This window comes from Piliocolobus tephrosceles, chromosome 2, assembly GCF_002776525.5.
Source record: "Piliocolobus tephrosceles isolate RC106 chromosome 2, ASM277652v3, whole genome shotgun sequence".
NCBI lineage: Eukaryota > Metazoa > Chordata > Mammalia > Primates > Cercopithecidae > Piliocolobus > Piliocolobus tephrosceles.
In genome coordinates, this window is record NC_045435.1 from 36,562,099 (window position 1) to 36,584,465 (window position 22,367).

A 22,367-nucleotide genomic window follows, 5' to 3' on the forward strand; every position below is an offset into this window, starting at 1 on the left:
AGGAGAGTTTGTGCAGAAGAGGCTGTTTGTTCTTCAAGTAATCTCTGGTCCCTGGGGCTTTCTGGAGCTGAGTGAGGATCAGTCAGGGAGGCTGCAAGTTTAATTTATGCATCACTCTGGAGCAACCATGAGTGTGGCCTTCAGCCATATATTTTATCATCCAAAAGGGGACATTTGAGAATTAAAGGAAACCTTTTAAACAGACACACTTGGACAACAGGCCTAAACTGTGACACATGGTCGCCTGAATTACTAGGCTGCCTATGGGATGGGAAAATTTATGGTTTTTATTTTAGAGAGTGAGGATGCTAACCTGTTATCTACGGACCCCCAGAAACCCAGCCATAAATTTTGGGACTGGATTTTCAAGGGGGCATAAATTTTTCAATACTCAAAAGACCCAAACCCAGTAACCTACGAAAGACGAACCCTAATTTACTGCTCTGGGCATGAACTGCCTTTTGTAGCCTTAATCTCCCTTGATTCAACAGCCACAAGAGGATTTTCGGGGGTTCTGCTGCTGGGAAGCTGGGGAGCCTCAGCAGATGGGACCACCTTTGCTTCTAAGTCTTGATCATTACAAATCCTTCCAACTACTCCTCTTAACTCCCCTTCTTTAACATCTGAACTGAAAACAGTGGCACAGGGAGCCTGCAGTCATGAAATCAGGGAAAGGTCAGGCTCTCCCAGGGCACCAGCAGAAATGACTATGTTTTAGGCATAAGATAGCCAGCCTAGATATTATGAGCATGTGGTTCAGCCACAGACTCAGTTACAAAATTGTAGGATGTTGAAAGGGTAAGGCCCACCCAGAGTGTGTCTCCTAGAATTTTCTCAAAGACCCTGAGAATCACAGCCATTTGGTAGGAGTTCCTGACAGTTATTTAGCGACTGAGGCTGGTGGTGGCCCTCTTCTCAACCCTGGTTTAAGGCTGGGAGTCCCTGGGCCAACATGCCTAATTTATTGCACCTATTACTCAGGTCCTGAAAAGTAGAGCACAAGTTTCTGAGCTGAGTTTGGAATTTCTCCAAGATTTTTAGGGTGGTCAGGAGGGGCTCCTTAAAACCTGTAAGCATCAATTTTAACACCATTGTTCTCTGCTAGGCATGGGTGTCAGGAAGTTCTGGCACCCTCTACAGGTCCCCTGGATTTTAATAGTCCAGTTTAGAGAAATGTTAATCTTTGTGGAACAAATTAAGAACCACATAAAATCAGTTCCTTTGAAAAGAAAAGCAGCAATCCAAACACAAATTAATCTGCATTTCCTTATCATTATCCAACATGGAAATAGAAGAAATCAATAAGTAATACACAGGACAATCAAACAAAAAAATACCAAACATCATGCCAAGTGCTGGGGGCTCAAGGAAGAGTAAAGCACAGGCTGTGTCTCTAAGGAGCTTGTAGCTTAGGTGAGGAGCTGGGGGAATGAATATATGCAATTTTAAATAACAGAACAACACAATCTAATAAGAGATAAGACAATGTGTGGTTAAATGCAATGCATGGTTAAGTGACAACTGTCTAGAGCAGTGGTATCCAACAGAAATAGAATAACCATCTCATATAGAATTTAAAATTTTCTAGTAGGTACTTTTTTTTTTGAGACCAATCTATTGCCCATGCTGGAGTGCAGTGGCATGATCTCAGCTCACTGCAAACTCCACCTCCTGGGTTCAAGCAATTCTCCTTCCTCAGTCTGCCGAGTACATGGGATTCCAGGCACCTGCCACTATGCCCAGATAATTTTTGTGTTTTTAGTAGAGACAGGATTTCACCATGTACATGTATTGGCCAGGCTGGTCTTGAACTCCTGACCACAAGTGATCTGCCACCTCAGTCTCCCAAAGTGCTGGGATTATAGTTGTGAGCCACTGCGCTTGGCCTCTAGTAGGTACCTTTTAAAAACTCAAAAGAAATAAGGTGAAATTAAGTGTAATCACTTATTTTAAGAAAATAGATCCAAAATATTACCATCTCAACATGTAATCAATAATATGGAGATATTGTACACTCTTTTTTCACACTAAGTCTTTGGAATCTGGTACGTCTTTTACACTTACAGGACATCTAAATTGGACTAGCCATGTTTCAAGTGCTCAATAGCCACTGTGGCTGGCAGCTATCGGCATCGAACAGCATGGTTCTAAACAGTTATGGCTGGATGCGGTGGCTCACGCCTGTTATCCCAGCACTTTGGGAGGCCAAGGCGAGACAATTCTTTGAAGCCAGGAATTTGAGACCAGCCTGGGCAATATAGCAAGACCCTGTCTCTTAAAAAAAAAGAAAAAAGGAAGTAAAAATAGTTCTGAGTTCTGACCTCACTGCGTCAGAGGAGGAGGGACTGAGGAGAAAGAGTAAGACCTTCTTTAACTTGGAATACTTTTGAAGTGATTATCTGAACATACAGGCAAGGCAGCATGTCAGGCTGCATCTGGGACTAGGATACTGAGTAATGAGGACCTAGTCCTTCGAGAATGGGCAGGCGTCATGGGCACTCAGGCCGAATTCTGGCTCTGTTTTCAATGCCTGTGGACAAGTCATTTCACCCTTCTGGTCTCCTCTATAAGAAAGGTAAAATGTTTGGTACTTTCTCTCTGTAAGACTTTCTATGGCTTAGCTCAGAAACAATGACAAAAGGGCTAATTAAGTTGTACATATTTGGAGCCTTCTCTTAGCTACATATGCTTTTTTGGGGGCATACAAATCCATGGACAAATTTGGCAATGAGATAGATACTATCTTTTCAAAACCTTTTTAAAAAATTTTCTTGGCTTGACTGCTACACTCTTTTGCTGCCAGCTTTCAATATTACACACACACACACACACATAGTTTCAGTGCCTTGAGATTAAAGTCAATGAAAACATGCACATTCTATTCTTCTTGAGACATTCCTGCCTTGCATTCTTTCCTTGAAGCAGTTGGGATGTCACAGCTGGGGGGAAGGAGCTGTAAAACCTACTTATCCTGGCCAATCAGGCCTTGGCTGACAGGAAGCCCACCAATGAGGGGCTGCCAGGTATTCTGTTCCACTGCAACCAATTCCCCCCTATTTTTTCAGAAATTAAAACCCTCTGGGACCTTCAAGCTGTACACAATGCACAAAGACCTCCTTTTTTGTTCATTCTGTCTTTCCCCAAGGACTGCATTAGAAACTCTACACAAAAACGTACTAGCTTAGTTGCTATGGATAGATTATCATTTGTGGTAAAAACACTTCCAAGTAACATGTAACAATATTGTTCTCACAGCTCTGGTATCCTTCATTTTAACTGTGTAAACACTGGAGAAATGCCACATATTTAAATGTTTGGGGTTACCCTGAGGAACCCCCAACTCCATTTAGCAGTATGCTAAGTCCAGGAACTCTGACTTAAGGAGTTAAGGCCACAGGTAAGTGGGAGGTGGTTGGTTCCCCAGGGCTTCACCCAATGCTGACCACTGTGTTAGTGGTGGAACTTTCCCCAGAATGAGACTTCACCTCTGAGATCTTAATGTGTAAATCCAGTGACACTGAATACCTTTTTCATTGTTTTATCCATACTGGAAACATCACAGTTGCTATTCAAATGAAACCAGAGAGAGTAAGAGCAGGAAGGATCCAAAAAAAGTAAAGGTTTCAGCAAAAGTGAGGTCAAAAGACAAAGGTGACTAGTGACTTTGGGCAAAGAATTACCAACAACAGAATTTAATGCTTTATTTTATATTCCTTGGGACATTAGCTTCCTCTGGGAATGGTGCCAAGTTATATTAAAATTGCTGATCATGGAAGGAAAGAATAAAAATATTTACTATTCAGCTAGCCTCTGCTTAAATTCCAGCTTCACCTGGGGCTGAGAGAATTAGAATCCAGGTGTCTGATTAAGCAAGCCCAGCACTACTGTCATGTCCAAGATCAAGCGAACTGCTGACAGGCAAGTGCTATCAACCATCCTCCCAGATGCACAATATTCTTGCAGAATACGGCACAGAGATGACTATCATTCAGATACAAAGATTGTAGGCACCCCTTCATATTACATATGAGACATTTGGCCTTATTAATCCATTTAGCTAGTGGATTAATTCAACAGATATTTACTAAGCATCTACTATACACTAAGCACAGCTGGTTCTAAGTATTAGAGATCCACTGGAGAATGAGATAGACAAAGCCTCTGTTCCAAAGGAGTACACCCTCTAGAGGGAGGAAGGCGAATAACCAAAAATAACAAGTTCATTTCAGCCTGTGATCAGTATATAGAGGAAAATAGAGTATGTAGGACTGGGAGAGAGGGCACAACTTAGATTGAGTGGTCAGGGAATGCTTTCTTGAGCTGGGACCAGAAGGATGAGAGCAATTCAGACAGAGAGAAGAAAAGTGTATAGGTTCTGAAGCAGGGTGGAATTTGTTACATTCCTGGAACAGTGAAAAGGCCAGCGTAGCCACATCACTGGGTCCAAATGGCAAAGCAGCAAGAAGTAAGCTGGGAAAAGCTGGCAAGGGGTAGATCATGTAGGGTCTTAAAGGTACTGATAATAAGTCTGTATTTTATCTTAATGCAATGGATGCCACTGGGAGGTTTTGCTCAGCAAGTGATATGATCAGATATGTGTTTTACAAAGATTACTCAGGCTGTCCTGTACAGAAAGAGCAAGGTTGCAGGAGAGAGAAAGGGGAGAGCAGCTAGGTGCTATTGCAATAGTCCAGGCACAATAATGATGGCAGCTTGGCTAGGGTGGTGACAGTGGGGATAGAGGACAGTCAATGGAGAGGTGATACATTCTGACAGTTCAGAAGATGGGACTTTCTGACAGACTAGGTATGAACAGGGAAAGTGAAAAATCAAAGAGAAAATTCCTGGGTACATAAGTTGATATCCAAAAGCCCAGCCGGTTCTAGGTAGATGTGCACATGGCCATGCTGATGGTCCATTTTAGAGTCACCGCCAAGAGGATCTTCTCTGAGACAGGCTCTGGGTCCAGACAAGTCCCATGTCTTCCTGAGGAAACTTAGTTTATGAAGTTCAGCAAGGCCACTAAGTCCTGGGGTCACATATAAATAGATCCTATTCATGTGAAGTCTGTCCATGGAACACTAGCCTTGAAATATTTATGGCTTTTTTTGAAATGGTGTTCTGTGGTAAAATGTTTGGGAAACATTACTTATTATACTTCCTTCCTAGAGTCATAAATGCACATGAACTTTGTAAAATTCTGGAATGTCCTCTAACTAAAAAACCATTTAACCTAGCACATATATGGACTTCACTCACTACACACTTTGGGTCTAGACTCTTCATGTCTCTCCCTATGGTGTTACTGTTCCTTGGGATTCAAGCCATAACAACAAGGAGAACAACAGCAACTACTATTTATTGAGTACTTACCTTGTGGGAGGCACCTTTGTAGACGTCATCTCCCTTGCCACACACTATGTAGAGGTTCTATTTTAATTTACAGCTTTAATTATCATTTGTAAGTTTTGCTTACAGACCACACATTTAAAATACAAAAATTAGCCAGGCGTGGTTACAGGCACCTGTAATCCCAGCTACTTGGGAGGCTGAGGCACGAGAATTGCTTGAATCCAGGAGGCGGAGGTTGCAGTGAGCCGAGATCCTGCCACTGCACTCCAGTCTGGGCAACAGAGCAAGACTCTGTCTCAAAACAAAAACAAACAAACAAAAAACAGTGATATATCTTTTCTGATCATATATATCTGCAGTGTTCACTCACCGTATTTTCTTATGAAGCACTTAAAGAATAGAAATTCTTCACTCAATCGCCTCATCTGCATTCGCTTAACCCACTAAAATTAACGGAGTTTCCCACGTGCATCACCACCTCCTTTCTCCCAGTCTTCCTCATCACTATTTTCCTTCTTCCTATGTGTTCCACCCACTTCTAGGACAAGAACCATTTGGGGACAGTTCATCACACGCTTTGAACACTCTTAGGCTTAGAATTGCTAACTTTTGTCTCTCTCTCTCTCAGAGACTGTCATGACTTTCTGAATATGGCTACTGTCACATCTGAGCCCACAGACTGGCAGTCTAGAGCCTCAGCTATCTAAGCCCCAAATACATGCACACCTGGAGTTAAACAACAAATCACTGGAGAATGAGGAAGTCTTTACATTCCAGGCCACTATAACATGAATAATTACGGTCACTACACGACAACGCTATTTAGACTGGGCAAAATAATGATAGTGTTACCTGGAAAATAACCCAATCAACCAACGGAAACACAGCCACTGGGGAGGAACCCAACTTGCTCTCTAATCCACACAGCAATTCCATGGAGCAACTTAAAGCAGGAAATGAAGAGACTTCTATTTGATCAAATGTGTATGGGGAATTTGGAGGAAAAACGCAATTACCTAAGCTGTAAAATAACCAATATAGTGGGGTTAGTCATCCTCAAGCGCTGGTTGTTTTTACAGGACTTCATATCCCTTTTTCATTTTTGTCAAAAAAAAAGTACCTAAAATAGGACATGTAATAAACAAAACAACCCCAACATGGTTTCTTATTATCTAGCTTATATATGTTCTTTTGTAGAAAATGAACAAACACAAAGACTCTTCAACTGCATCTGTAAGAGGAAGTGGTTAACTTTGTAACTATCCTTTAAAACAAAATGGTCCACAAGTAGCTTGGGGAATTTTATTAAGAAATAAGTCTGCAGTGAGTACTGAAATTATTGACTCAACATTTAACTAAGACTTGAATGTCTGGCCTCTACTCAAAACACTTCCCAGTCCCATTCACCCTTGTAGCTCCATCTCCCAAGAAAGGAGACTGAGAAACCCAAAGTGGACTCACACCTGAAGTGTGTTCCTACTGGGAACTGGGGTTTTCTTTGATCATTATCAAGCCCTTGGTGCCACACAGAAAATTACCCTTCTGTGGAACAGGAAGCAGACGCCAATTAATGCATAAAGTGAACGTTTTTCTCCTTAAAATAAATAGCTAAACCAGAAAATCTGCATCTCTGCATGTAGCTGTCAGCAAGACCAAGGCCACAAAGGATAAGAAAAGAAAGAAAATAGAAAATGTCAAGGAGGGAAAACTACAGGAAGGGGAAACAAAGCATAAACAGACACATTCCTGAAAGACTGTTGGGACTCTCGGGAGAAGCCAGGTGAATTTCCTGCTTCTGATGTAGGCCTCGGCCGTCCCTGTAGCATCATAATTATAGCACATAATGCAGAACAAAGGATGGTGGTACCCTGGGAGAAGTGAAGATGTGTGCTCCGAGTATTTGTGAATGACTGGCAAGCATACATCTGCCTCCATCCCAAAGCAAGTTTTGTGAGCTTGGCTGGGTCGCCAAGAAGCCATGCTGGGCCCTCCTGGTAGGGACCCTGACAATAAAGAGAACTCAGTATGTCTGAGTCTTTGCTCAGGGTGAGCGTCTGTATTTCTGTTTCAATAGTGTTTAGTGTCTCTGATAGAAATTCCACATGTATCAATTTCACACTACAGTTTAGATGAGCCAGGTATCTGTGTGAAAGTGATCAGAAATTTCTTGGACCATCTTTGAGGTCCCGTCCATTTTGTATTTCTCTGTCACAAATGTTATGCCACAAACTACAAACATGGGCCTTCTCGATAGCTAAAAATACATGTAATTAGCCCAACCCTTACAGAAGCTAATAGGATATGTTGGCTGTGGGATTAGGGAGGGAAAACCTCTTATTGTTTGGAATATGGTAGGGAATGAGTGAATAATGACATGCACTTATTAAATTCATTAACAGGCCAACTTCACACCATAAAAATAAGCACTGTGTCTATGTGTCCAGGCTTAGAAAGAAATCAGGGCAGTATAAGAGAAGTTAAACATGAAACTAAATTAAAACAAAACAAATTCCACAGGAATTTTTGTGAGAAAAGTCTCACTATTTGAGCTACAGGGAGATGGCCATGTTCTCCTAGTGGTGAAATTAAGTCAGTGTCTATCTAGTGTGTGTGTGCATGTATGTGTATTCTGTATGTACACAGACACATATCCATGCATGCACATACAGACACACACACACATACAGTCTACCCTGGGGCACAGCCAATTTTAATTCCTAATCTGTACTGTACCTTTACTAGGAAGGCCACCTCCAATACTGAGCTGGCTGGCTCCCCAGTCAGGATCAATAGCATGATTTAGCACACTGGGATTTTCTAGTGAGATTCGGGAACTGGAGTACAGGCAAGGTACCAAGCATTTCAGTAGGACTAAAACATCTGTATTGGCCTCTGCTTCCTTATGTGTTCACGGTAACAAGTCACTTGATTTAACCACTGGGTCAAAGCAAAAGACCAGTGCCCATGGGCTGTAGTAAGAGCCCTGATCTGACCAGAGATCAGGGCCAGGGGGGTAGGGCAGGCAATTCATTAATTCTTGTTCAGGAGCCCCTGGATCCTGACCATGGGCCAGGCAACATGATGAAAGGTGATAAGAAGTATTCCAGAAAACAAAATCAGGGTCCATGCAATAGTTTCAGACAACTATTTCTGTAAGCCATTTGCAATACTGCATCATTATTTTTAAAAGAAAATGTGAACATTTACAGAAGTGAGAAGAAAGTTTTGTTTGCTTTTGTTTTTCAAATAAGTTCAATAAATCTCAAATTGCACACTCTGAATTAGGGGTTGTCTTCCCTTTTTTGCCCCCAAAATTTCTTGATCGACTACAAGGAGACCCAGGGTTCTTCATTTCTTCCCCAGTGTTGTTGAGCAGTTGGCTTCTGAAGTGGAAAATCAAGGGATTCCTTTCTGTAGAGTAAACAGCATTTGGGATTCCTGGGCATGAAGATTGTTCAGGTGCCATATGCTGTACTGTTTATATTCCACTCACTACATGGCGAGAGGAAGTAAAGGACACAAGATGCCTCCTGTTTTTATTCACCCTGTTTTCTCATTCTTGAGCCAGCCTAGCTTTCAAACTGTTCTTTGCTAGGCTGTAAATCACGGTAAGAGTCAATCAAATATCCCAATTCCATTAAGTAGAATATTTTGATAATCCAGCCTAGAATATCTGCCTCCTTTTATATGAATAGGATTTCAAAGCTGCATTTTAGAGCCCACCTACTCTAACCCCCCATATTTGGCAGATGAGGAGTCAGGTGGCTGCTCATTACCTGGGGTGCCACTATCTGTCCCGAGTTACTCGTCCCAGCCCATCTCTGGCCAGTAAATGGAGGTTCGTTTGAAGCCAGCTCACACCAGGGATGTCTGTAAACTCAGCCACAGTTTCAGCCAGCACTGCTGCTATCTTCACTCTGAACCTTTCAAGGCAGTTGAATGCTGACAGTCTCATAAATTCACTCACCTGTTTCCTATGCGTGCGGCTCGTTGCCAGTCCCCCGAGACAGTTTAAGGCTGACTAGGAAAACTGGGGAAACGAGTGAGGACAGGCAACCAAAGTAAGAGCTGCAGAACCGTGTGGATTGTGCTGAAAAGGCACAGAGCCAAGCAGACAGTGTCTAGACTTTAACTGGCCTCTCCCAGCGGAGAGGCGTGCAGGGAGGAGGGGAGAGCAAGGCCGGAAAGCCTGCTCAGTTTTTGTTCAGCTAATGCAAACACATGACACAACCTCTGACAGGCTCCAGGCTGGGGGTTCACTCTAAGATATTTCTTCCCAGGGACTGGAATTCAGCTGGAGGCTGGGGAAATTCTGCTAATCCAGCAATCAGAAGGAAGCTGGGAATACTTGTTTTAATTCCTGGGAATCACAGTTCCCAAACTAGACTGAGTTGTGCAACAGCCCAAAGTAGCACACTGTGGGTACAAGAAACCAGATGTTTAAGATTTTCATGTCTATCATCTCTGCTTATCTATGAGGAAAATCTACAAAAACACAGAACTGGCTTTTGATGGAGGCCTAGTACAAAAACTTTGCAAGAGTCTGAACAAAATCAATTTATAAGACGCACAAATGTAGAAATGACCACCACAGTCTAATAAACATCATATGACTCAGAGATAATGTTGGGTTTGGGGAGCTTTGCACATCAGTTAGAAAAAAAGGTGCCCCATCCTGTGGGTGGGCAGACAAGCCCTGTACCACACACAGGTACGTGACACAATTGTGCAGTGAACAGTCTGTACAACCCTACCTAGCAACTCAGCTGGCGTTTTAGAGCTGTCTTGCCATTTGGCCTTATTTAATGCGGAACAGTTGTGAATACATCTGGAGAACAAAGAAATTGCCTTAAAACATCTCCCAAGGCTGGGCGCTGTGGCTCACGACTGTAATGCCAGTGCTTTGGGAAGCTGAGGAGGGAGGATCACCTAAGCCCAGGAGTTAGAGACCAGCATGGGCAACAAGGTGAAACCTTGTCTCCACTAAAAACACAAAAATTAGCTGGGCCTGATGGCACATGCCTATAGTCCCAGCTACTCTGGAGGCCGAGGTGGAAGGATTGCTTAAGCCAGCATGTAGAGGCTGTAGTGAGCTAAGATTGTGTCACTGCTATCCAGCCTAGGCAACAGAGCAAGATCCTGTGTCAAAAAAACAAAACCACCACCACAAAAAAATCCCCCAAACTCCTAAGTCACTGATCATTAGGCTGCAAACGCTCCATTGTAAAAACTGCATTCCAGTGTGACTCAGAAGTAACTGGACCGAATTCCAAATGGAAGTCATGCCTGCCATGTCTATGTGGCCAGAATGGCCATGTCTGAACCATCGTTCTAGACACATAGCCATATAACAAGTGATGTAACCCGGACAGTTAAATGACTGGGCCTCTACAATGCTGAGTGCATGTTACCTAGCACAAGTGTCTTTGGTTTGTTTTCAAATTTCCACAAGTAAGACACAGTGACTGTCAGTCATTTTTCAGAGCTCAGCTGGTGGGTCACTTCCTCCTGGAAGCACTCCTGAGCCTGTTATGCTGGGTTAGGTTTTCAGTCCTGTCCTAATACTTCTCACATTGCATCACTTTGAGCCTGTGTTCCTGTCTGCCTCCCCTCCGGACTGCAAGCTCTTTGGGCACAAGGTCTTTTATCCGCCAGCACTAACGCAGTGCCTGAACAGATTTGCAATACCTTTTGCCTTCCTCTTTTGAGTTGACTTTGAAAAATTTTACTTTGTCCCAGATGAGTGATGAAAAATAGTGTATTGAGACTTTGTGCAGTTTTATCTCTGCATCTAATGTGAACATGGTGGTTCGTGAATGTTTGGCAGCTCCTACTGCGGCCCAGACACTTCAGGATGACCTCTCTGTGATGGTGAGAGAAGGAAAATAGAGGAGAAAGATGAAGCAAAGAGCAACATAAGGAGTGGTAAAGAGAGCTGGCTCTACGGCCAGGAACGGGTGGGCATGTGAGGCTGGCATCGGACTGGCTGCAGACACAGCAGCCCCTCCCTAGTGGGACTCCAGGTCTGTGTGCAAAGTACCAGAAGCTGTGGCCTTGGCTCCCAAAGGGACAAATTCCAGCTTGCTCCAGGAATACTTCTTACCCTGTCTTTGAGAGTAATTGGCACTTATTTTTGAAATAATGAAAGCAAAGGATCCTATTCCTTTGCATTATCACATTTTCCACACCAACAATTTGGAATGTATTGCCTGGTAACAGGTCATGCTGTGAAGACCACAGCAACATGAACATGACCACCCAAGATATCTGTTTGCTACCTCCATACCTACATCTTTTATTGCCTTTTCTTTCTGTTTTCTTCCCAGTTATTTCCATTCACTCACTCTACCTTTAGGAAGAACCTCTGCTGGCTTCCTATCCTACTGCCTCTGCACAGGAGATGCTCCATGAGTACCTCAGTCTCTTCCTGGAGGAATGATAGAACTGTGGCTTCACAGAAGCAACACTATATAGAAGTTTAAGGGCAAGATTAGCTCAGCAGAAGCAAGGGTTCTGATAAAAATTCTGGGCCTTAAAGCATCCACTGAAATAAATATCCTAGTTTTCCCTTTAAAAAAGAAGGTGATACTTAAATCTCTGGAGAGGGAAAAAGCAGCAAGGAGACTTCCGCATGCCATGAGCACACATATACACATGTGTGAATGGGTGCTCAAACACACGTGTACACACATACACAACATACACACATGTACACACACACACATACACACACACCATGGCTTTTAGAGTTCATCCCATAGAGATGTCATGAGGATGATAATACCAACTAACACTGCACACTGTGTGCCAAAACACTCTGCTTTACATGTAAGAGCTTATTTAATTCTCACAACTAACCTATGGGGTAGATACTCCGGATTAAGCACATTTTAGAGATGGGGAAACAGGCTCAGAGAAGTTTTAGTAGTTTTCCCAAGATCACATGGCAACTAAGGGCAGTGCTAGGATTTAATCTAGCTTCCAGGTCTGAGCGCTAAGCCATTATGTTATACTTCCTCTCAAGGTTAAATCAGTAATCAGAGTAACAACCTGAGCCAGCACAAAGGCTATGCAAATAAAGACAATGCCTAGTGGATGTTTACTTGTATATTGAGAATTCTCTTGGTGAAATCATTAGTCAAAAATATTCTTTGTCAGTACCTCGTAGGGACGGGTAAGCGGCCCTTCATCTCTTGCAGGTATTTGTTTTTGGTGTTGACTTTATACCATGAGTAGAGATCTTTTCCATGATCTAATCGAGTAGACAGGCAGAGACACGGAATGATTCCCATTCTACTGGTAAGGAAAGTGACTTCAGGGAGGTTAAGTAACTTGCACAAGGCCTCACAGCTAGACAAGGCCAGAATTCAAATTCAGTCCACTGCCTCAAAGCCCTCGCTCTTAACTGAAGCTACAAGTTAGAGGCAAGTTAGAGACTTTAAAAAGGTGCCCAGAAAAGGGCAGAGCAGGATTTCTAAGTCAGACTCTTTCACTGTTCTACAATGTTGCTCTTAATAACAAAATGAGTTTGTTACAGAGTCTGTGAAAAAGACAGATTTAGGCCTGGCATCGTGGCTCACACCTCTAATCCCAGCACTTTGGGAGGCGGAGGCAGGTGGATCACTTGAGGTTGGGAGTTCAAGACCAGCCTGGCCAACAAGGTGAAACCCCATCTCTACTAAAAATACAAAAATTAGCCGGGTGTGGTGGCAGGCGCTTTTAATCCCAGCTACTCAGGAGGCTGAGGCAGGAGAATCACTAGAACCCGGGAGGCAGAGGAGGTTGCAGTGAGCCAAGATGGCACCACTATGCTCCAGCCTGGGCGACAGAGCAGAACTCCATCTCAACAAAAAAAAAAAAAAAAAGAAAAAGAAAAAGAAAAAAAAGCAGACTTGGAGACACCCAGAAATGAGAACAAGACAAGACAAGGAAAACGGGAAGAGAAAAACAGCAGACCCCTGGAATGGTCACAAGGTAAGATAAAGTTCCACACAAAAAGCTGCCATCTACTGGACGTACTGATTAGGTGGACAGGTTGAAAAGGGCCCGAGCTGCCTAAGTGGAGTCTTTCAAATTCCGAGAAGGCAGGGGCCATCTATCCCACTGCCATGTTTCAGGATTTTCTGAAGTAGTGGCAAGAGGTGAGGAAGGGGAATTTCTGCTAAAGCCTTACATCTGACCCCTAATGGCCAAGAAGCAATGGTGGCAGCAGCTCCTTCAGAACAGGGATCTGTATGGTAAGGCTTTTTAGTCCGACACGGTTCCTAATAGTAGCATATGTGCAAACTGACTAGCATAATGCCTGACACTTCCATAGATCAATAAATTACACTTATTAACTGTCATTGAAGGATAAGAGGAAAGACAGGAGAAAAGACAAATTTTGCCTCAGACATAGGATTTTAAACCTTGAAACAACAAAAAGTATAGAAAGCCAGAGAGATGTTTTCCTTACATTAATTCAAGCCAATATCCCATGACATACACACACACACGCACACATGCATGCACGTATAAATCTGGGCCTGCAACATGTGATAGCTTTTGTCATGTATCACATGACTTGTTTGGCAACAGCTTTGGCTGGTCACAAATAGTGTCCAGGATTATTCAAGGGATATATGGGGGTCATACATTCAGACTTAATCCTGGGAATAGTTTATTGGTGATGGCTTCCAAATGAGCATCTAAAGTCTACGAAAAGATTAAATGGAAATCCTCCAACCAAAGCAGGAAATGAAGATTTATGGGAATTATTTTGTACTCCAAATACCCAAAGAGCATTCTATTACCAAGTTATTGCCAGGCTGCTGCTAATGCAAAAGCTGTTATCTGTGACAGCAGCAGCTCTTAGAACTTTAGCAGAGCAACTGTTTACTTCATCAGAATAGCCAAGAAAATTCTCATCATATTTTGTTGATGGGGCCAATGTTAGAGGGTCTGGCTTACTTTAAGGTGTTCAGATGCATCCAAAGAGCTTAGAAGCTTGGGCCAAAATCCGGTGTAAGTGCTGTTTTCCTGACATTTCATCCATTTGCTAACCCAGTTCTATCACCTATTACCCCATGTTGCTTTTGTCAGTTTCATACAGTCCCAAACTCTGCCTTCTAATTATCTTAATTTTGGCTAAAGATGTGTCAATATTTGTCAAATTGGACTGATTTTTCCAGCAGGGATGGTAAATAGCTTTCATCTCATATAGACTCTCATTGCTAGTGGCTACCTAGAACATTGCTGAGTAGGATTTTCAAACCTTCTCCAAGTTCAGTAGGAAAGAATTCTATGATTGATTAGAAATGTGTGTCATGGGTAAGGGAGAGGGTAGTGGTAATACGTATGTCATGTCTGTGCCATCTCTGAAAGGCCATTTACCACCCCACCTTTTTCTCCTTAAGCAATCCCTGAAGTCCTGCCCCTTGGATATTTCATCCAGTGCCTTGACATCGTGACAATTCTTGTGATCCCTTCCTTTTTTCAAGAGGAATTTTCCCTTCTCCAAATATGTGGTATTTTATTTAAATAAAAAAGTTAGTATGTTATTTTCTGATAAAATATGAAAATAAAATATGCTAATTAAAAGCTGAGAGAATACAGAAAAGACTAGGACAAAGAATAAAATGACCCATAAATCCACTACCTACAGATAATTTCTAACACATTTGTTTGTTGTACTTTTCTATAAATGTTTACAGTTGTGAGAACAAAGCTGGGGGGTGTGTGCTTTCTAAATTAAATTATAATCATTTGCCAGAGCTTCAACATGTTTTTGTAAATGCTTTTGGTGGCACATATAGCTGTTCCATGATTTATTTAACCCTTCTCCTATGGTTGACTATGTAGTCAGTGTTACGTTTTTTGCTGTCATAAATAACATGACTGACATCTTATGTAGAGTCCTTTCAAAAGTAATAATGACCAGGGCAAAGTGGTCTAACAGAATGATTTGAGTTCTTTGCTGAATTTAATATAGATTACAGCGAGCCCTGGAATATCTATCCATCCACAAAACAGTCAAGAAAGCTCCCCAAAGCTGATCTAAAGTTTACCAGAACGGATTCATGTCAACAAAGGCTGTATTTCACTGTGTTTGCTGCACATCCTTGTAGCTAACAAGGAAAGTCATTTATTGTTAACGAGTTAAAATGTTAAAAATAACATCCAAATAGTAAGTCTCATATAGAGAGGGTTAATTTACCTTTCATTAATTATTGAAGGTTTGCTGTTGTTAAAACATGGATTAAAAACTTGCCAAATGTGGCCGGGCGCGGTGGCTCAAGCCTGTAATCCCAGCACTTTGGGAGGCCGAGACGGGCGGATCACGAGGTCAGGAGTTCGAGACCATCCTGGCTAACACGGTGAAACCCCGTCTCTACTAAAAAATACAAAAAGCTAGCCGGGCGAGGTGGTGGGCGCCTGTAGTCCCAGCTACTTGGGAGGCTGAGGCAGGAGAATGGCGTAAACCCGGGAGGTGGAGTTTGCAGTGAGCTGAGATCCGGCCACTGCACTCCAGCCTGGGCGACAGAGCGAGACTCCGTCTCAAAAAAAAAATAAAAATAAAAAAATAAAAAACTTGCCAAATGTTACCGGAGCTAGACACCAGAGAAGAGACAGATTAAAAGATGGTCGTCTTTGGGCACAGAGTCATGTACCCTAGATCATCCCTATCCCTCATTTTCTTCATGGTAACTTTTTCTGTATGTAACTTCATGGTAACACACAGGTTCATAGCCTCCTTTCTGTACCGACTCCCTCAGTCTTGTTGCATGGTGCCTACGTGGGCCAGATGGAAAAGTTCATGAAGCTATACGTGGAAGATTTGTGCATTTTGCTACCATGAAAGGATCTTACAAAGGAAAGCCCTACATTAATGTAAATTTAAAAAACAAACAGCAATAATAAGTATAAAACTACTAGTTACTATGTAGTTATAATAATATAAAACTGTAGCTGCCACGATTTAAAGCACCTGGGCCCACCACTAGATTTGTAAATAATTTGAGGGCAGAGACCATGCCTTGTGCTTCACTGTGACTCAGGTCACCTGAGTACCAGGTGCGCTCAGCTGCAGGAGGGAATAGGCTCGATGAGGACAGTGAAGGGAAGGCCACGCCATTCATGGCATACTCTCAGAGAAAGTGCCCCTTGCCAAAATAGCAGGAGTCAGAATAGAGCATCCTAGACAAAAAGTATGCATTTGCCTTCTGAGGACATTAATCATCTGGCTTACAACATGAACCTATCTAACTCTACTTTTCCCTATTAACTGGTATCATTAAGCTAATAAAATTTATGTCTGTTAGAAACATTCTGCCAGACGTCCAGTTATTTGAAGAGGACTAAGACAAAGAATCCATGACATTTTCAATTCTCATATGTGATCACTGGTATTTACAGCTCATCCTTTACTTCCTGTTCTTGTGGCAGCACGTGTTGCTCTGCCTCACTGACTTTGAAGACTTTCATCTTTGGGGCATTTCCTCTGGGATCATTACATCCACCTCAGCCCACAACCAGATCGTCACCTCATGGTTCCTCTCCAACTTGCTTCTGTGAGCCTGGGGATGGAGTCTTGGTTTCTATCACCCAATCCAGAGAGTTCTAAGAGAACTGTAACGTGTCCACCTTCTAAAGCCACTTGCAATGGCCAGGGCCTCGTATACTGGGTGCTTGTCCTGTTCTGGCTAGTCCACAGAGTCCCTATGTTTTACACCCCAATTTCCAGCAATGGTCTTTAGAATTGCAATAAGTAGCTTATTTGCCAAAGGATAAACAAGCAAGAGATCATTTTGGTGATCTCTTTAGCTTTGTTAATAATACAAGTTGTGGCTCCAAGAAGATGCAGTCAGAAATATGGGTTAGATGCAGGGCTTACTTGAGTCTACCATCAGAACAATTCTAAAGAACACAGAAGAGCTCCCAAACAAAACCCCTAGTGGTTAACTATATGCTGATAATAGGGTACAAGTGAGGTTAAGAAATGTGGCCTCAGAAGGACAAAGCCCTCATAATCTTCTAGTATTGCACGTCTAGAGCTAAGTGAAGTACATCTGTTTGTAGAATTGTTACTGTTCTCTCTTAGGTAAGGCACTCAAAGTTCATGGGTCAAGCATGGATCCCTTACTGGAACGAGGATTCTGAACTACAAAGCAGTCAACTGTACATGTGACTTATCATAATGAATTTCTAGACCTGGAATGCTGGGAATCATAGTGACAGCAGAGACATCCACCAAAGGAGAGTTGGGATATGCTTGGGTACTTGCCAGGGCTGTCTTCCTAAAGCAGGCAGTTGGGCTCACAGGGTTCTCTCCAGCCCACCATGTTGGAGTGACAGATATCCACTGACTGAGCTTCAAGGGCACACACACTACCGCCTGTGTTCTTAACATTTTCCCAGGCTCCGTACCATGCATCCACCATCAACACTTCTCAATGAACTGCAGTAATTCCCAACGGGAGGGGAATGGGAAAGGGGTGAAGAGCAGGCTCACACAGCCCCCTCCCCAGATAATCTAGAAAAGGGGTATCTGTGTAATTGTTAGTGGAGGCATTCCCTCTGCTGCTGCCCTCTCTGCCTGGTCCATTCACATGTTAATCTACACACATCTAGAGACATATGCTGCACCCAGTACCCTCTTTCAAGCAGACTACAGAGTGCGTGGGTGTGTGCTCAGGTGGATGTGGCAGAATCTGGAGGGAGGCTGGCTGAAGGTATATGCTGCAGACAGAGTAGTAAGAGAGTGAGCAGGTAAGAAAGAGAAGAAGCAATGAGAAAGCAATCACGAGGTGCCAAGGAAGTAGGAGACCATGAAACACATTCAAAACAATATGACACTCTGCTTACTGAGTTTGTTTCTATTTTTTTAAATACAAGGTTTCGTTCTGTTGCTCAGGCTGGATGGAGTGCAGTGGCACCATCATGGCTCACTGCAGCCTCAACCTCCTGGGCTCAAGTGACTTTCCTGCGTCAGCCTCCTGAGTAGCTGGGACCAGAGGCGTATGCTAACATGCCCAACTAATTTTCTTATTTTTTGTAGAGATATGGTCTCACCATGTTGCCAAGGCTGGTCTCAAATTCCTGGACTCAAGTAGTCCTCCCAGCTTGGCCTCCCAAAGTGCTGGGACTACAGGCAAGAGCCCCTAAGCCCAGGCTCCTTAATGACTTTTGTTAATAATTTTGAGAATCTAACCAAATGGGATGGACATAGACTGGCATTAATACTGATGAAAATTACCTTTTCCCAAGTGGTGAGCAACTCTGATTCTGAAGTTTACTACAGAGGCTCTGGCTGCTTCAAACATCAACATGATTTGTAAAGCGATTAAATTTTTTAAAAATATGCTGAATTAAATATTTACGGTTGCAAAAAAGCAGAAAGCACCAAGACGCCTCAATTTATTTTCTAAATTTCATTTCTAAAAAGTTCAACAATATTAGTATAATTTTAGCTGATTTAAAGTTTACAATAGATTCATGTCAATAGACTGTAAATATCATGATGTGACCGTTTTCGCAGACCGTCCCTAGAGTTAACAAGGAAGACATTTAAACGGCAAGCACCACTAACTACAAGATAAAATGCTTTAAAAAAAATCCAAATTACCATTCCCACAGGGAGAGGGTTAACGTACCTCTTCATCGATAGTTAAAGGTATATTATTATTCAATGGATTAAAAACTTGCCAAATGTTACTTGGCCAGGCACCAGGAAGTTGGAATAATTAAAAGATAATAATCCTTAATAACCTGGAGCCATGGAATGTAACCTACCTAGCTCATACCTACCCCTTGCTCTTTTCATTGTGACCATTTCCACACGCTGTGAGTTCACAGCCTCCTTTCTCCACCAACACACTCTGTTTTTACATCTCAGTACTTCTCTATTTTGCCTTCTTCCCTGTAGAGTTTGCCTGGGAATTCTGTGAGAGCACTGGATGCTCTTCTACCTCCAGCAGGAAATTGCTTCTGGGGGAACTTCCTACCAGGGATAAGTTTTCCCTGTGAGGAAGGGGGTTGGGAGGGGTGTGTGTCTTGCAGGCCGCCTAGAATAGATCCCAGACCTTGGGCCACACAGCCTGGTGAGTGAACCAACAGCCTCCTCACACCTCATATTTGCATTCCAGTTCACTGAGTGATTTCACACACTGGCTGGCAATTCTTAAGCCTGCTGGAAAACCAACCAGGGATTCACCTCATCCATCACTGGTCTGCAGCTGCCTTTTGAGGGCCACAGCAGGGGATGGAGGAATGTTTCTTAACCAGGGCTACATCAGCCAGTGAAGGGAAATACTCCCTCAAATGCAAACCCTGGAAAACCAAACGGGTAAGAAGCAGACATGGAATTCAAGATGGGCTCCAAAGATAGACAGGTGGGCTCAGATCCTGCTTCAGAGCTAACTAGTTGTATGACCCTGGGCAAGTTACCTAATCTCCTTAAACCTGTTTCCTCCTCTGTAAAATCGGTATAATAAAACTTACATTACAGGGTTTGGGAGCTTTAAAAGAAACAACTGCAGGTAATGTGCATAGCCCAATGTGTAGTATACAAAAATGTACTTCGTAAATGTTAAACCATTGTGCTTGGAAGTGGTGTGGGCTCGTAGTCAAGAGCCTTGGGTCCAGAGCCAGACTGTTTGGGTTCAATTCCCACCCTTAGCATTTAGTAGCTGAGAGCATTGGGTAACCTTCTCTGACTCAATGTATCTGTCATTAAAGTGGAATTCTATTACAACACAGCAGATTATTTAATAAATATTAGCTACTTTTATTTCATTGGGAGTAAAAACAGTTTATTGAGTTTCCACCTCAATCAACAACGTAGTAGTGAATTAAATGAAAATTCAGTACAATGCGTATTTTTAAAAAATTGTGAAGACCTTGTATGCATTTATGATTTTTTTGGGCAGAGTCAAGCTGCGATGCTAAGGGTGTGGTTAAACTGTAATATGAAGGAAAAAATTCAAACGGGGAGCATAAACCACCCACCAGGGAGCTATTTCTTTTGTAATGTGCATTCCATTTCTTCTCCCTCATGCTTTTTAATTCCTTCCATATTTCCTGCCATAATTATCAAATGTTTAGTTTCTGACCTCACTTTCCTGGAGACTGGAGCCCGGGGAATTTAGAATTGTTTATTTTCTGTCCATAAACCTTTGAGTTAATGGAGGGGCTTCTGAGCAAAGAGTTTGTTGGTTGGTTTGTAGTGTCTCAGGAAGGTCGTTAGTGAAAAAATTGGTACAAAAAAACAAGCGCTGAAATGCTTTAACTGGAAACTCGAGCCCCCAAAGAGCAGAGCAATGGATTTTCTCTTACACTTGCGCAACGTTACAGGGAACATTTCGGAAAAGGCCGTTACATGGCTCAGATGATAACACATAACCCGAGGGCACTTCACAAAGAAGAAAATACATTTCAGGGAATCATGATCTCACTTTAAAAGAGAGAAAGGAAAATTAATTTTGCCCCAAAAGAAGAATCCCGAGATTCCTCTGCCCCCGCCCCCAGGAGACAGACTTGGGAGGGAAAAGTCCCCAACTACTCTGTCTCCTCTGAAGTGAAGGAAGGAACTGAGGCGCCTTTTTGAACTCGCTGCTGCTCCAGTCGCCGCCTCGTCCCCGTCGGCCCAGCCCGTCCCCTCTCCTCCTCCCCGCTCTCCCTCCATGTTAGCCGCGTTGGGGCTCCCGCTTACGGCCCGAACTACTTTTCCTGCTTTAGAGATTTAAGTTTCGTGAGTAGCATTTCTGTCCACAGCACTGCCCTAGCTCCACCCCAGCCCACCCCAAGGACGGAAACTCCCAGCGCCACCCCGGGAGAGCATCCCCAGGACGCGCGCCCACCCGCCCAGCGCGCAGACCCAAGCGGCCCCGGGGACCGAGTTCGGACTCCTCGGCCCCTCGCCTACCTCGGCGCGGACCCAGGCGACCGCCACCAGCGCGAGCGCGAGCGCGAGCCAGCGTTTCCACATCTGCGGAAGAGAGAAGAGAGCGAGTCTGAAGGCGCCGGGCCCCGCGCGGACCTGGGAAACTTGCTCGGGTCCCGTAGGCTCGCTCCCTCCGCCCGAGCACCCCCGGCCGCCCGAAGAGTCCGGCCTCCGCGCCTCGCGCCCTGCGCTCACCGTGGTACGGCCCAGGTCTCCGGAGGGCGCGGGGCAGGACGGCCGCAGCGAGCTCTAAGCGCAGGTTGGAGCTCCGCCGATCGCCAGCCTCGGAGGAAATCCGACCTGCGCTCGCCGCCCCTTAAGACCTCTCCTTCCCCGCCTGCCTGCCCCCCAGCTCCTCCCCATTCTCCTCCCCCTTCTGCAGCAGAGGCCCCCGCGGCTCCCGCTCCCCCTCCTCCCGGCCCCTGCTCCGGGGAGCCCGCGGGAGTCCTGGCGCCGCCGAACCCCTCTCTCCGCACAGCCCCTCGTCCGGCGCCCCTTCGGCCCCCTGGACGTGGAGCGGAGGCAGAGGGGGCGTCCCGTGGGGGCCCTGCCACAAAGGGGGAGGGGGAGGGGAAACTCCACCCCGGGAGGGGCTGCTGGCTGGCGGCGGCCCGGGCGGGCTGCGGCTGTGGCCAGGTGGGCGGTGCCGCGGGGGGCCCGGGAAGGGCCGGGACTGGAACCTGGAGGAAAAGACGTCCCGCGGCCTGGGAAGCGGAGTAGCCCCACACAGCTGAAGCGGGGAGGCCCAGGGAGGCCGAGGAGACCCCGCATCCCGAGGTCGAGGGTGTCACGGCAACAGGGCAGCGGGGCACCGGGAAGTAGGTGCAGGGCCGGGAAGACCGGCCGGCGTGGGGAAGGCTGCTTTGGGTTCTACGGTGCATTGTCCTGGGTGAGGTGGCGACCGCCCTGCTCCGCTGGGAAGATCCTGAGTCCAGCATTTGCCGGCAGCCTCATCCCCTCCTTCCCTCGGGCCCGGGAGTGGTGTCCCCCCCTTCTCCGCCCACTCACTCATCACCTGTGTCCCTCCTAGCACCCCGTCATCCCAAGTAGCCTCTGTGTTCAGGCTTGCCATCTTCACCACCTTCGTCCCACCCCT

At 44.5% G+C, this 22,367-nt stretch overlaps 1 protein-coding gene across 1 annotated transcript in view; it reads right to left on the minus strand.

Annotated features, from left to right (window-relative positions):
* The window catches only part of FSTL1 (follistatin like 1), a 68,754-nt gene extending 47,114 nt beyond the window's left edge, over nucleotides 1-21,640 (minus strand). Inside the window, exons 1-2 of the mRNA XM_023214332.2 lie at nucleotides 21,467-21,640; nucleotides 21,254-21,316 (exon numbers count right to left, since the gene is read on the minus strand). Coding sequence (XP_023070100.1) covers nucleotides 21,254-21,316 — 63 coding nt within the window. The 5' untranslated portion in view covers nucleotides 21,467-21,640. The remainder of the gene's footprint in view (nucleotides 1-21,253; nucleotides 21,317-21,466) is intronic.
* Nucleotides 21,641-22,367: the final 727 nt, after the last annotated feature.